The sequence below is a fragment of the Euprymna scolopes genome, chromosome 42 (genome assembly GCF_053919585.1).
Source record: "Euprymna scolopes isolate OS-2025 chromosome 42, ASM5391958v1, whole genome shotgun sequence".
Lineage (NCBI taxonomy): Eukaryota > Metazoa > Mollusca > Cephalopoda > Sepiida > Sepiolidae > Euprymna > Euprymna scolopes.
In genome coordinates, this window is record NC_136523.1 from 34,990,374 (window position 1) to 35,006,307 (window position 15,934).

General features: G+C 35.0%; 1 protein-coding gene across 11 annotated transcripts in view; it reads left to right on the plus strand.

The window, feature by feature from the left end:
* Positions 1 to 15,934, plus strand: part of LOC145267015 (histone-arginine methyltransferase CARM1-like) — a 206,289-nt gene that overhangs the window by 38,774 nt on the left and 151,581 nt on the right. For 8 of the 11 annotated variants that reach the window (XM_080122917.1, XM_080122919.1, XM_080122921.1 and 5 more), the window contains exon 2: positions 13,023 to 13,064. The exons of the other annotated variants lie outside the window; for them this stretch is intronic. In XM_080122917.1, the coding sequence (XP_079979043.1) occupies positions 13,023 to 13,064 (42 nt within the window). The remainder of the gene's footprint in view (positions 1 to 13,022; positions 13,065 to 15,934) is intronic. 11 annotated transcript variants of the gene reach the window in all.

Consider the following 15,934-nt stretch of genomic DNA (forward strand, 5'->3'; position numbering starts at 1 on the left):
ATACGAAAGTATAGATTTATGCGTAAACTTTAAGTATTTACTTAAAAAGTCCTCAATACGTAGGTAGAGCTAGTTAGTAATTTATAAAATGTATATGGCGATTAAGCTACACTGAATATTCGCCTTTTTTGAAATACATTGAATTACAATTTAATTTATTTGCTCTATCTTGCATATCGAGCAATTCTTGTTAAGATAGGATAACTTATAGAATATTACTGCCAGTAATATTTTGTAAACCTACAATCTCACGTTTCCATAACAACTGATTGTTAAATAAAAACTATTCTGAAGTATATGTGTACACACACCTTGTTATATATAACATACATTGAACTTCTAAAGGATGGAATATGTTGCCACATCTGGGAAGGAGCAGCTAGAAAGAACTTGTCCTGCCTTGATAGAGTTCAAAATAGACTTTGTAGCGTCGTAGATGTCCTTTTCTCTTCCCTGCAACCTCTATCTCATAGAAGAGATGTTGCGAGCTTGTTTCTGATATATCGTTATTTTCATGGAAAGTGTTCGACTGAGCTTCAGTCTATGGTCCCCCTCACAAAACTTTCACAAGAAACACTCGTCTAGCTGAAAACACTATCAATAATTCCCCCCACTCTTTATCTGTGCCTAAACCTAAACGTATCTGTGCCTAAACCTAAACGTAGAGTCCATGAACAAAGCTTCTTTCTTAGAACTGCACGCCTGTGGAATTGTCTTCCGTTTTCCTGCTTTCCAGCTGACTAGAATATGGTTGTCTTCAAGTCTAATGTAAACAAGTTCTTGATAAGCCGTTCCATATAAGTTTACAAATTTACCGAATTTTCATTACTAATGATTAGTATATTTTCCAATTTCTACTGTACACTCTTTGACCCTTATCCTTGAGTGGCCTCTTGGCCTTGATAATGTGGTGATGCCTGTGTAAAAAAAAAAAAAAAAATCAATAACTATTTTATTATTACAAGCAGTGGAAGATGTTTCTTAAATCAAATAAAAAAAAGATAAAGGAATCGGTTTTGGCATCGGAAAATAGGCTCAAATTTTTTTGATTCCGATACCCCAAAAAAGCTCCGATTTTTTTCCGATTCTGGTTAATCGTGCCGACACTAATAATTATATTAGTACTAATTATGGAAGTTAAAAAAAATTGATTAGGGTACCATCAGCTAGAATTGAAATGAAGACATTTAGCGCTCTAGGTGTATTCCTAAATGTGTAAGCCAACCTGACAGATAAAAAAAGTTTTAAAATTAAACGACTTCTAGCTATAATTGACTTTGTACATGCGTAAAATGAATAAAATGTTGGCAAGTTGGCAACATTTCTATACACGTTAATCTTCCATCCAAACACACGATGCCTCCGTTCAGTCTTGAAAGACAAAGGATACCCCTTGTATGGGCAGCTGTGTGCGTAATTGTGAGGCAAGGGTTGCGCAATCGTCAACCACACCTCTCCTGAATTGACACTGTTTGAGTCCTGTGGCAAGGAGAAGACAAGGACGACTGGAAACAATGCCGAGATAAGCGGAGAGCACATACAGCACCTGGAAGTCCAAAATAGTCACCCATTTAGTATTGACCAGGTTCAACGTTGCTTAACTTCGGTGATCCAATGGGAACTGGTGTGTCAAGGTGATTATGCTGTTACAAACAAAGACTTTACTCGTTGTAAACCATCGTTGGTGTCTAATGACTATTTCCTGTTAATTTGTGTTATACGTTAGCAGTAGCTTAAGAGTTTATCAGTTAAATATTTACACGCACACATACATCTGTTTTTATATAGATAAATAAAAAATATTAATAAGAAATTGATGTTTGAATGGGGAGCGGAAGGGGCCACATCTATATCAGTCAAAATAAGTCCTCTCCAGTTGTGCAAAAAATAAATAAAATAAAAATAAATAGTAATAATAAAATAATTCCACGGTTTAGTTCTCACGTTCTCTAAAAAATTTTCCGCATTTATTGTGATTAATTTTTTTCACACAAAGATAATTGATGAGGAGCGGTGGGGGCTTAGCGGTAAGGAGAAAAGTAAGATTTTTTAAAATTATTTACACTGAAGCATCTGTGATGTGTACTGGTAAAGAAACTGGTGTGGATTTCTCGGTGGTGCCCGGGCAAATTTTCATATGATGTATGCGTATTATTTGGACTATTCTCATCTGGCTTGCTTTTTTTCCACAATGTTTCGGCCGATGTAACCTCCTGACCATCTTCAGGTACATTTACACTGGATGTTATTGGTGAATAATGAAAAATGTTTTTTGCTTTCCCAACGAACACAGCCGTTAGTGATTTAATCGCAAATAGCGCCATCTTTTTTAATAAATCCAGGTCCATTCCTTTTTTTCATATTCAAACCAGGGTTGTCGGAGTCGGACTTCTACCATCCGACTCCACAACCCTGATTCAAACCATATAGTTTTCTTTTTATTGTCTTATCCACTTATCTAGATATCTTCAGAATATCACCACAAGGAATGTTGGGGGTGGGGGGGCTTTTTTAAGGTTCAGCAGATGGGCCCTAAGCCAGGGGTTACCAAAGTATGGCCCACTGGCCAGATCTAGCCAACTCGGATCTTTCATCCGACCCACAGAGCTTTTAATGAAAAACGTAAAAAATATTCAGGAAAAAAATTTTTTAAGGGAAAATATTGTATGTGGTGGTGGGGGTTCCTTTTTTTTTTTTTTAAACTGATTAAAAGAATGGGGGAGAACCAGTTTCATTAAGTGTTTGCTGTTAAGCTTTTTAGTGCACAGTTTGATGTCAGTGTGGGAACTGTTGGCACAATTATTTGCAAGGAACTAAAGATGCAGAAAATTCGCATGAAGTTTGTCCCACCTGACTACAACTTGGATGCCTTCAAGTCCAACATAAACAAATTCTTGATAAACCGCCCCCTTAAGACACTTTATCAAATTTCCATTACTACTATTGGGTTTGTATTACTGTACACATAGATTCGAAAAAGTTGTCATAAAAACAAATATATAACAAATAAATGTTATCAAAGGCAAGATAAGTTACTTTTCTACCTAACTGGATATATTTTTCGTGTTTTTATTCAATGTGACATGTTTATTCAGCTCGAAAAGCATACAGCGTTTATCGATGTATTGAAAAATTCAAAATGGCACCCGACTCTCTCTTTAACACGGTAAGTTCAGGAAAAGGTGTTATAAATAATAAACTAGACAAAATACTGTTAGAAATTCGCTCAATATATGTTACCGTGACATAAGTTGATATATATTCGATGTTTTTTTTTTTTTAATGGTATTTTGTCTATTTTATTATTTATAACACCTTTTCCCAGACTTAAAATGTTAAAGAGAGAGTCGGGCGCCATTTTGAATTTTCCAATACATCGGTAAACACTGTATGCTTTTCGAGCTGAATAAACATGTTACATTGAATAAAAACACAAATGTATCCAGTTTGGTAGAAAAGTAACTTATCTTGCCTTTGATAACATTTATTTGTTATATATATTTTTTTTTGACAACTTTTTCAAATCTATGTGTACAGTAATACAAACCCCTACTATTATATTATCCCATTGATTACTGTACACACAATAACCCTTATCCCCGAGTGGCTTCCAGGCCTTGATAAGTGGTGACTACCCTGTAAAAAAGGGGGGGTGCTTCATTCTTGTCACAGACTATTGGATCAAGATGAGCATCAAAACAGTTCCTCACCCTCCTTATAGTCCAGATCTTGCTCCCTGTGACTTTTAGTTATTCCCTAAGCTCAAGGAAAACCTTAGAGGGTGTCCTTAGTAGACAATTGAGAAGATGAAAGAGGCTGTGATGAAGGTCATTGACATGCTCACACAAGGAGACTTCCATGGGACCTTCCAGAAGTTGTTGGAATGGCACAACGAGTGCATTGCAGCCGGAGGAGATTACTTCGAAGGTGACTAATTTCATGTGCATGCTATCAATAAAATTGTCTGTGCAAAAAAATCTGGAAACTTATTGAAGGCCCCTCGTATATCAATAAAACAGATGTATGTATGTATGCATGCATGCGTATGTCTGTGAAAATATTAAACACTGAAATTACTGGTCACATGACACTTAAATTACTGGTCACATGACACTTAAATTACTGGTCACATGACACTGAAATTACTGGTCACATGGCACTGAAATTACTGGTCACATGACACTGAAATTACTGGTCACATGACACTGAAATTACTGGTCACATGACACTGAAATTACTGGTCACATGACACTGAAATTAACAGGAAATAGTAATCATACACTAAGAATGGTTTTTAGCAAGTAAAACCTTTGTTTAGCTGGATGAATCACACGTAGAAATATGTCGGCAAGTTAAAATGCAAACATTTTAACTTGCCGACATATTTCTATTACTTGTGTACATGAGCAAATTTAAAGGTAGCTTGAAGTAGTTCAATTTCAAATCTATCTGGCGATAGCTCAAACAGTAGGGAATGCGACTGGAGCATTAAATGTTTTGGTTTCAGTTCTAGCTGACAGCATCTAAGTCTTAACTTCTTAATTCAATACTATATATTAGGTACAATATAATATTTAATAGAGAATTTGCTCTGTAATAATAATAATAATCCCGCATGAATAACTAAAAATAATTACACCTCCTACATTTACAAAAAAAAAAAAAATAAAAAATAGTGGGAAGCCATGACAGATGGTTAATTGATTTTTTATTTTTTAGATACATTAAATAACCTGAAAAAGGTAGATATGCCGTAAAAAAAAACAACCAAACCAAACACCATGAATAAATATTTAAAGATGTAAAGAATGTGAAGCATAAAAACTTACCAAAATAATCAGATTTGGCAACAACTAACTTGAAACTAAGGTCATTCGTAGACATTTATACTAACGATACTATCATTTATGGCAACACTTCAAAGACCATAAAGGACCAAGTTCTCCGATTCTTTCTTGATCACGTGGTGAAATGGGGAAAGGGATGGCGGGTTAATTTTAATGCATCTAAAACCTAGTTTCTGTCTTCACATCCTCAATGCTCTGACCCCCATCTGGCATCAATTGAAATAAATGGCTCTAGTCTTGAAGGCCTCATGTTTTGACAATTTTCTGGGCTTGACCTTTACTCCGGATCTGAGATGGAACACGTACATCAAATCTATTGTGAAGGTCGCAGAAAAAATGATGGGATCATTCTACCATTTCAGCAGATATCTCACTGCCGATGCAATTCGCTACCTGTATAAGAACCAAGTCCGTCCTAGGATTGACTACTGTTCCCACATCTGGGCAGGAGCTGCTAGAAACAGCTTATCCTACCTTGACAGTTCAAAAAAGACTCCTCATTCTAATAGAGGATGCCTTTTTCCCCCCTGCAATCTCTTTTCCACAGAAGAGACATTGTGAGCCTTTATCGTTCTTTTCATGGTAAGTGCTTGTTTAAGCTCCAATCTATGGTCCCCCCCCTTGCCAAACTATCACAAAAAAACACTCATCTGGCTGAAACCACTATCCATTTCCTCCACTCTTTATCTGTGCCTAAACCAAAACATAGATTCCATGAACAAAACTTATTTGTTAGAGCTGCACGCCTGTGCAACTCCCTTCCGTTTGCCTGCTTTCCAGCTGACTAAGATATGGTCATCTTCAAGTCCAATGTAAACAAGTTCTTGATGAACTGTCTCCTTAAGTAATCCAATTCACCAAATTTCCACTACTAACGATCACTACGATATTATCCCATTGACTATCATACACTCATTAACCTTTATTCTCGAATGGCCTCCGGGCCTTGATAAGTGGTCACTCCTTTGTAAGAAAAAGAAAAAATACAACCAAACAACCTGTTGTGCAAATTCTAGTGTCCCTGAATTTAAATGATTAATGTTTCTCCTGGAACTGCACTCATTGGTTCTTTTGACGTCTGACTTGATGTGCGTGTTTTTTCATATTAAAAAAAAAAAAAAATGTTTAATCTTGTTTAACATAATTTATCGAGCTTTTCTCATGAAATATTAAAATGAAACAAAAAAAATATATGAAAAAAAAACAAACTTAATTTACCGAGAGTGGAAATGGAATTACTGCAAATTTGACCCTCCAGGTGTTCACATTTAACTTTTCAGAGTTTGATTGACGCATCTATTAAAACAAACTTTCAATATCAAATTTTGCCCTTTCAAAGTTCACTTGACATAATTTTTTTATTTTTTTTAATTTTTTAAAAAAATATTTGCATCTTGTGGTTTATAACGACCTTGTATTTGATTTTCAAATTTAAAATTCAAAGTTTCAAATACCCCCTTTTTTTTCTCATACTTACTCCCCCACCCCACCCCACCCCGAAAATGTGAGGTTATCTTTTTTTTATACTGTTGAACTATCTCCAGATTTTGACTTTAGCGTATGTGTTTGTGAACTGGTTGGTTGCATTCGGATTACCAAAGGAATGATTTAGTCCACGATCATAAGTTTTTTTTTTCTTTTCTTTTTTTTTTTTTTTATCTTGCATGCATTTCGCAATCCATAGTCAAAAACAGTCTTTATTCTATATGGCTGCTCATCAGAGACAATCAAATATCAGTAAAGAATGAGAAAAAAAAAATGTGATTGCATTTGCTCACCTATTGAGCTCAGTTTATATTGTTTGAAAAGGACAAATGATTTTCCAAATCCGGTTGAATAATAATAATAAAAAAAAAAAAACATTTCCAAATTGGTCACTTTCTGCTTGCTATATCTCCGTGTGTTTTTTAAAATTTTATTTTCGGCCGTTGTTTCATTTTGTTGATACTATTAAACTGTAGGTCCTGGATATGACCTTAACCTATATCAGATGGTGAGGTCCCTGTTTGCAGGCTTTGAGGAGTGTGGAGCCACTCCTTGCCATTGCTCCTAAGTCCACTCTGACCTGGAGTGGTAGTACCTGTTAGGGTCCCAACTATGAGTTAAATAGAAACCAACTTAAACAAATATATTCTATTAAAAACTTTTTTCCTAAAAATCACTGGATTCGGCATTAAATAACCTAAAAAAGGGTTGATATGCCGTAAAACAAAAACAACCAATCACCTATTAAACTAACAAGATTCATAAATAAGCAAAAACATTTTCACGCTTTCCTTTCGTAATAGCGCACGTATGAGCATATCGGCAGGATAGATAGCTAGTGGAGGTATTAGCAGCAGCAGCTGTTTGAACACTATGCAAATTAGTGCTGGTTTGTGTGACAAGAAAAAAGACTTCCTATGAAGCAAAGTGCGCATTGGGAAAGATGGACTTGTAAAGTCGAAGGCAAGAAAAGATTGGCTATGGCTGGCGGGTGGTCGAGGAGAGATGAAAAATATACCCGGGTAGATGGATGTGTGGCTCTGTGGTTGCGGTGGGACACTTTTAAGCTGGTGTCGAGACAGCGGGGTTTTGTTAATCTCATGGCAGATGAAATGAAAGGAGAAAAAGAGAAGAGAAAAAAAAAAAGGCATTGTTTGAAAGTACCGGTAATAAATGTCATTTGCTTAAACAGAAAAAAAAAGAGTCGGATTTATTTATTTTTGTTAAAATTGTGAAGTTTTGAGAAAGAAGTCTGTTTGTAAAGAGCCGCGTGTTGTATCTAGCGGTTGTATTTTGAAATGTTTGAACTGTGCGTAGGCAACGCGAGAATGACATCAAGGATGAGAGTTCATATAGAAACATTGTTTTAATTTGAATAAAATAAAATATGCATCAAGTGCGCTTGAAAGCCAAATCACAACGTAATGTTATAAAAATAAATATTTTACTTGTTTGAAATTTATCACAAATATATTTCAGAGGTATACTCCATCTTCAACTTTACAACATGGCAAGGAAGAAGAAAAGGGGGGGGAAAAAAAAACAAAACAACACGCTGAAGATGGAGTACACCTCTGAAATATATTTGTGATGAATTTCAAACAAGTAAAATATTTATTTTCCTAATATTACGTTGTGATTTGGCTTTCAAGCGCACTTTATGCGTATTTTATTCAAATTAAACAACGTTTCTATATGAACTCTCATCCTTGACGTTATTTTTAATTGTAGCTGCGACGGTAGCCACGTTAGACTTTTTAAATTTTTAACATTTGCATGCATTACTTATTTCACAATTTAATTCCTATTCGCTACTTTTAATCATTGAAACGAAACTCATTGATAAAATAAAGACAAAACTTTCTCTCTGTTTGTCTCTACTTTTATATGTGAAAGGCACCTTGTGTGTGAGAGTTCATTTCTTAGGGACTCCAAAATTGTTGCGCCAATTTTTTTAAATTTCACAATTGTACTTTGCTTGGGAGTGTTCTTAAATAGGTTTTGTATCTGAATACCTTTACTGTATTGATAATAAAAACAAAATCCGATTTTAATCAAAGATAACACCCTTATACAGCCTAACATCACAAGTACATTTGATAAGTTTTATTATTGCACAATCAGAAGAGCTCAATGTATAAAATCAATAGTAGGTTCTTTGATAAGACAGGTGCGTTCGAAATGTTTCTGCATACACCATAATTGAACCATGATACTTGAGTGTAGCATTTTTAGCTTTAATTTAAGCTATTATATAAAAATAATTTTATAAAATCAGCAGTAAGTTCTCTACAGTGCAATGTCGATTACAATATATTGTGGATTAAGTCACTGCAGGGAGACATGTGATTTTTTTCTCTCAGTGCACCGTGGTGAGTCCCTGGCTAGAGCAGACAATCAATCTGGTTGCAAAATGGGCAATTTTATCAATTTCAATGACAAGTATTGTGTGAAACATTCATTGATCCTTATTCGATCCTGGGCAACGTCGGGTATTCTGTGTCAAAGCCTCTAGGGCTTGACACCCATATCCCCAGATCTGGCTGTAGTTTGCACTGCAGATAGACAATATAGGAACTAAGACATCCTGAAAATTTGAGCAAATAGCTCCAAGCGGTTCCTGATTTAGAGCATTTTTTTGTTTTGGCGTTAGTCACATAATGTGACGCTTGGGCAACAATTTTGTGATGTCATTTCTTTGAATATTTTCTGATTGGAAGATCGTATGGCTCTAAAAATTCTCAGTTAAGTTTTTTTTTTTTTTTTTGACCCAAGGAATCCAAAAATGGCATCAGATTTTCTCAAAAATGAAGCCTTATAGAGATATTAAGGGTTTTTTGATTTTTACTCATGTGCCCGAAAATCGAAAGATAAAAAAAAAAAAAAAGGGTGTGACTGGCATGATAACGTATTACTTTTTTTTTTTTTTTTTTTTTTTGACATAATAAATGGTTGGAAGTTATTGTTTTGTTCATTCAGTTTCTGTTGAAAGTCGGGTATATTTTTGATCTGTTGAGAACCAGTGTGTCAACGTGTGTGTGTGTGTGTGTGTATGTATATATATATATATATATATATATATATATATATAATCTCTGCTTGGTATGTTGATCTAGTATTATTATTAGTAGTAGTATTGGTGGTCAGTCACATTTTTTTGCCTCTTTATAGGAGTGGATTTGTCTCCACCTTCCAACCTTGTCACATCTTCCTGCAATAAGGAGCAAATAAATGTTTCCCTACGAGGTCGGTTTTTAATATGGGGAAAATCCTGTTCCCCTTATATATATATATATATATTTAAACCTTAATCTTTATCTGTTTAGATATGCTGACTTTGAAATATATAAAAAAAAAGATGCAGCATTAGCATTGATTATTATTATCCTCTTATACGATTACAATTGTGAAATGATCTTATCGATAAAATGTGTGTATATTAAAATTTGTTAAATAAAATCCGACAAAAAAAAGAACAAAAAACAAAAAGTTCCAAAAAAAAAAAAAAAAAATGATTTGATGAAGTTAATGTAAGATATCCCCCCCCCCTCCCCGGACAAAAGGAAGGTGGACCTGTAAATTCACCCTTGTCTGTCCGCACTTTTCTCAATAACTATGCCTTGGAATTTTTTGAAATTTTGCACAAACATCAAACATGATATGAGTAAAAAAAGTAACGGAACGCATTTTCCGAGAAAACTCCGATTGCGCCCCTATAAGGATGCCTTTTGAGTTAAAATGGTTAAAATTGACACTTTTGTTCTTATTAAAAACAATATGATGCCTTGTTTTTTTTTTTTTTTTTTTTTTTTTTTTTATAAAACTTTCTGAAAAGTTGTAACTAACTGATTTCTATATAATTTTTTTTTTTTCTATACTTCGCGATAACTCTTGGGTGTGCCCCAGGGCCTCTTTTAGGGCTAATAAAAACATTCCATTTTTGGGACTATTTTACCATATTTGTCCAAAATTTTCTGTGTATGTTTATTTAGCAGTTTTGCATGGTGCTGAACTCAAAATTTAAGTATGTTAAAGACCTTGGGAACTTTTGGGGCTAAATGCGGGGGTGGGGGCTGAACTTAGTCATTTAAAAAAAAATTTTTTTTTTATGCCTCGTTCACTGTGCACTCACGGCAGACGATGCATGCTCCACTTGTCTTTCATATTTCGTTTTATGAAGACTTTCTGATAGAAAATGGATCCTTAGTTTACTTTTGCTCCTGTGCCTTGATTTTTTTTTTTATCTATAGTTTTAGTAGTCCATTAGCCATGTTTCTAGCAAAAAGGGATGAATTGCTGTCTTTTTTTTTTTTTTTTTTTTTTTAAATCTATCCCTATAAAATTTATTTTTAGCTAGCTGAAGTGATTTTTTTTTTTTTTTTTTTTTCCCCACCTCCTTACATAAAGTGACTTCATGTCTTGTCTGAAGCGATTACCATAAAAAAGAGTTGGACTAAAATTGTTATTTTATGATTAGTAACTTATTTTATTTTTTTTGTATAACGTAGACATGTCATAAGGCAAGAAACATCCATGAGAAAGTCCAAATGCCAATATCCTGGGATTGTTGGATTTTTCAAGCTATCTTCAGTTTTGTGATTGTTTTCGGGCTATTCAGGGATAAGGGTTAATGATTTACTGATGAGTCGAAAATGAAGGACTGTTGCTGAAGCAGGCACCATTTATGTCAAGGATGTAGACAGGCAAGGTGAGGGAGTCCAAACTTTCATAGCAAAGATTTTACAAAATATATTTTGTTTTTTTAGTAATTTTTTTTTTCTGGGGCAACTTAAAATTTGCAATTAATGTTTATTAAATGTTCTTATAACGTGAAATTTAAATATCTTGATTGATTTTTGAAATTTTTCATATAATTACTTCGTCAAATTACACAACTTGATTAATAAATGCAATTTTTAGGTTGTCCTAATGATTTTTCATGTTTCATTAGAAGACAAATTTGACTCTCTGGCTGCCTTACTGGCACTTTAAATTAGAGAGAGGGGCTACAAAAGTACAGCTGACTACACCCTTGCATGTATATGGGAGAGTTTTTGTTGTAATGGCCTATAGTTTGGCAAACAGGTATTTTTGGACCTATTTCCTTTATTCATGCGTATAGAACATGATCTTGGAGTTATGCCATACATTTTTGCACCCCTCAGCCTTCCATCCACAGCTATGTAACATATGTGTTTTATTGTTGACATTTTTGGCATTATCCCCCCTCCCCCACGCCCATTGAGAAAGAATACACCTTGACAAGAAAAATGAGGCAACAAATTATCCGTGTTCTCGTTGGTATTGTCTGTTCTCTCATTGGTTAAAACATGCTATCCGTTTTCTCTCGTCGGCTAAGGCGGACTGGGCGCGTTCTCTCGTCGGCTAAGGCGGACTGGGCGCGTTCTCTCGTCGGCTAAGGCGGACTGGGCGCGTTCTCTCGTCGGCTAAGGCGGACTGGGCGCGTTCTCTCGTCAGCTAAGGCGGACTGGGCGCGTTCTCTCGTCGGCTAAGGCGGACTGGGCGCGTTCTCTCGTCGGCTAAGGCGGACTGGGCGCGTTCTCTCGTCGGCTAAGGCGGACTGGGCGCGTTCTCTCGTCGGCTAAGGCGGACTGGGCGCGTTCTCTCGTCGGCTAAGGCGGACTGGGCGCGTTCTCTCGTCGGCTAAGGCGGACTGGGCGCGTTCTCTCGTCGGCTAAGGCGGACTGGGCGCGTTCTCTCGTCGGCTAAGGCGGACTGGGCGCGTTCTCTCGTCGGCTAAGGCGGACTGGGCGCGTTCTCTCGTCGGCTAAGGCGGACTGGGCGCGTTCTCTCGTCGGCTAAGGCGGACTGGCCGCGTTCTCTCGTCGGCTAAGGCGGACTGGCCGCGTTCTCTCGTCGGCTAAGGCGGACTGGCCGCGTTCTCTCGTCGGCTAAGGCGGACTGGCCGCGTTCTCTCGTCGGCTAAAAAGCAAGAAGTAGATCATTTTCATTTTAATTGAGTGAAATTGAGCTGTAATTGTTCCATTGAGTGTAAAAGATTCCATGATCAAATTTCAAACCTTTTTCTTTTTCATCGTTGAACTTGAAGATTTGATGGATGTTTTAGCTTTGTCCAATCACCTCGTTTAGGTATGTTAAGAATGAGTTTGAAAAATAACAGGTCCTGGATATGACCTTAAACTATATCCGATGGTGAGGCCCCAGCTTGCAGGCTTTGGGGAGTGTGAAGCCACCTTTTAATTGCCATTGCTCCCAGGTCCTCTCTGACCCGAAGTGGTAGCACCTGTTAGGGTTCCAACTATGGGTTAAATAGAAACTGACTTGAAAAAAAACAAAAACAAATATATTCTATTAAAAACTTTTTCTTCAAAATCACTGGATTCGGCATTAAATAACCTGAAAAAGGTTGATATGCCGTAAAACAAAAACAAACAAACCAAACTTGAAAAATCACATTTTTTGTCACTAAATGAACGTAGTGTTTAAGAATTCGATGACCTTGAAAATATAATCTAGGTGTTCACACACAAAAAAAAAAAAAATCCGCGTTTTCCTTGTAACTTTAAATCGGCCTTTTAAACTTGCTGATACATCTCTGGAGCGACGGATATCGTTTTCTATTTCAACTTTGTAATATTATTTAACGATGATGGATATACGATTTTATAAAGTTTGTCACTGTTTTCTTTTCTCTCTTTTTCTTTTTAGATAAAAAATATCAATTGGCCTCTACTGGAGATGACAATTCATGTAAGAATGTTTTTTAATTGTCGATGTTTGTGCCATAACATGTTAAACGCAGATATTCATAATTTTGAACTTTATATAAACATTAAAACAATCTGTACAAATTAATTTTAAGTTCAACCTTGTATTGAGCACTTTTGAAATTGTTTTTTTTTGTTCATTTTATACATTTAGAATTCATTTAGTTTATGTATATGCATGTATATATATTCATTACAAAGATAAACTAAAAGACAACCTGAAACGTTGTGGAATTTCTGAGTTCCTGGGAGAGTGCAGCAAGGGATCGCAGAGAATGGAGGAAGATGCGTTTCCTGGGGACCAAAGAATTTGAACATAACTGCCTTTGTCATAGGGACGCTCTTCGTGCAAATATGTATACCATTGTGGTTTCAAAGCACGCAGCAAAGCGGGGTTATCTGTTCACTCGAGAAGGCATCTTTTACCGACGAGCATATGAAAGTTCAACATCTGCAGAGGAGTGTGCCGGACGTCTACAGGATTGCAATTATTGTGGTGTTACAGCTTAGGAGCTACTGAAGATTGCATACTGAACCCTCATTCATCGTCTTCGATGAAAGAATCCACTATGTGTGTATATATATATATATATATATATATGGCAATTAAGCTACACAGAATATTCCGCGTTTCATCCATGCTAGGATTCATCAGGCTTATGAATCCTAGCGCGGATGAAACACGGAATATTCTGTGTAGCTTAATTGCCATATATATTTTATAACTTACTACCTAGCTCTACCTACATATTGAGCACTGTTGAAGTAAATAATTAAAGTTCACGCATAAATTTATACTTTCGTATGTTAATTTACGTGATTAAATGAAGTAGTCATATATTATCAAGCTACCCGGTCATAAAATAGAATTAAATATATTTTAAGTTATGCAGATTTTGTATTATGTTACCAATTCTTTATTGATTATTATATTGTACCCAATATGTAGTAGTGAATTAAAGTTATATATGACTTGGAGGTCATCAGCTAGAATCAAAATCAAAACATAGAGCCCTCCAACCTTATTTGTTACCATCTGAGCGAAATCTATATACATACTAGAACTTAAAAAATTAACTTTGTTAAACGTATAACTGTATATTTGCATATGCGGAAAAGAGACATGTTTAATCGACTTGAAACTTTATTTTTTCAATTTTGACCCCTTTGCAGCTATTTTTACTGACTAAAAGCCAAAGCAAATTTGTTGCACAGATCTGAATACCCTAGATATCAAGTTTCAAATACGTAGACCAAAAATTGACAGTAGTTTGGTAAACATATGCCAACAAGGTCGTTTTATATATCTCGTATATATATATATATATATATATATATATTTCCCCAAAACCTCTGGCTTTGTTAGAGGGGAGACTAAAACTTGGTATCATTTCAAATGATCTGAAATAACAGCAAGGGGAGACTTGATTCCAAATATTTCTCATATGTTATATCTTTCCTCTTTGGGGAAATAGATTATGAATATCTCCAATATCAAATGATCCTTATACAGTGTGAAATTTGAAAACCAAAGAGGAGAGATATAACATCTGAGAAATATTTGGAATCCAGTCTCCTCTTGCTGTTATTTCAGATCATTTGCAACCATAGCAAGTTTTAGTCTCCACTCCATCACGACCAGAAGTTTTTGAGAAATATCAGATATTTTATAATTCATATGCAAAACTAGGAAAACGAATGCCGATGATTGAAACATTTTATGGCTGTAAAATGTGCCAAAAATAGGCTCTGGATGTTGGATGATCCCCTTTATATGTGGCCTTAAGGGCAAATGTCACATAACTCACTACATAATTCAAGTCATTGCTTTTCTAATAAGCCTTCATTTGTTAAATTCTGATCAATAGTTGCTAAGATTTGGAGCTTATATATATATATATATATATATATATATATATGAACAAATGATTAATAAAACATGTTAAAAGACATCTTGAAAAAGAGTTAAAAACATTTAATTTTAAAAAGGAAGCACAAGATAAGTGGATAGTCCTTAATCCGCAGATTTTCGAAGAAATACTCTCCTTCTCATTAGAGGGCAGGAATTAGCAAAATGCGGGATCGGATTTTGCATGTAAAAGTATTTAATGAAACTACAAGTAAGTCACAGATCTTACTTGGTTAAAAAAAGGGTGAGGTAAGGGGAATATGAGGTAAAAGAAAAAATGATTAAAGGATTTCACATGAATGGATAGTCCGGTGAAGGGTAAAAAATCCAAGAATGGTAAAATCCAAAACGGTCAAATTAAAAATTTCCAATCCAATGGGTAAGTTCCAAATGGTCCAAAATGATCCAAAAGGCAGAGTTCCTTGGAAAAAAATCGCCAATGGAATGAATTCCAAATCATTAAAAGAAAAAGCACTGGAGAGAATATTTAAAACACGTCTGTCAAGGCTGGAGGAATCAAGTAAATTAAGGTTTAAAAAAAAAAAAAAAAAAAGGTTTCAAGTATATATATATAATTGAATATTGAAATACTCATATCTTTGGGACGAAACTACATGAAAATTTGCAGACTTTTAGAAGATTATAATAATATTCTATGGATAAAATTTTATAACAATTGGTAAAAAAAGAACATATTTTCAAACCAATAAAATATGCACCAATTTGCCTACATTTGTGTGTGTGTATATATATATATATATATATATATATATATATATATATATATAAAATAAAAGTTGCAATTAAATTTACCAAAATGATCCAAGATGGTAAAATTAAAGTATATTATAAATATTAAAGAATTAATATTTATAAAATTATCTCGGCCAGATGTAAAAGCTCGATAAAACCAAATAGGAAATAGAACTTATAATATGAGCAAA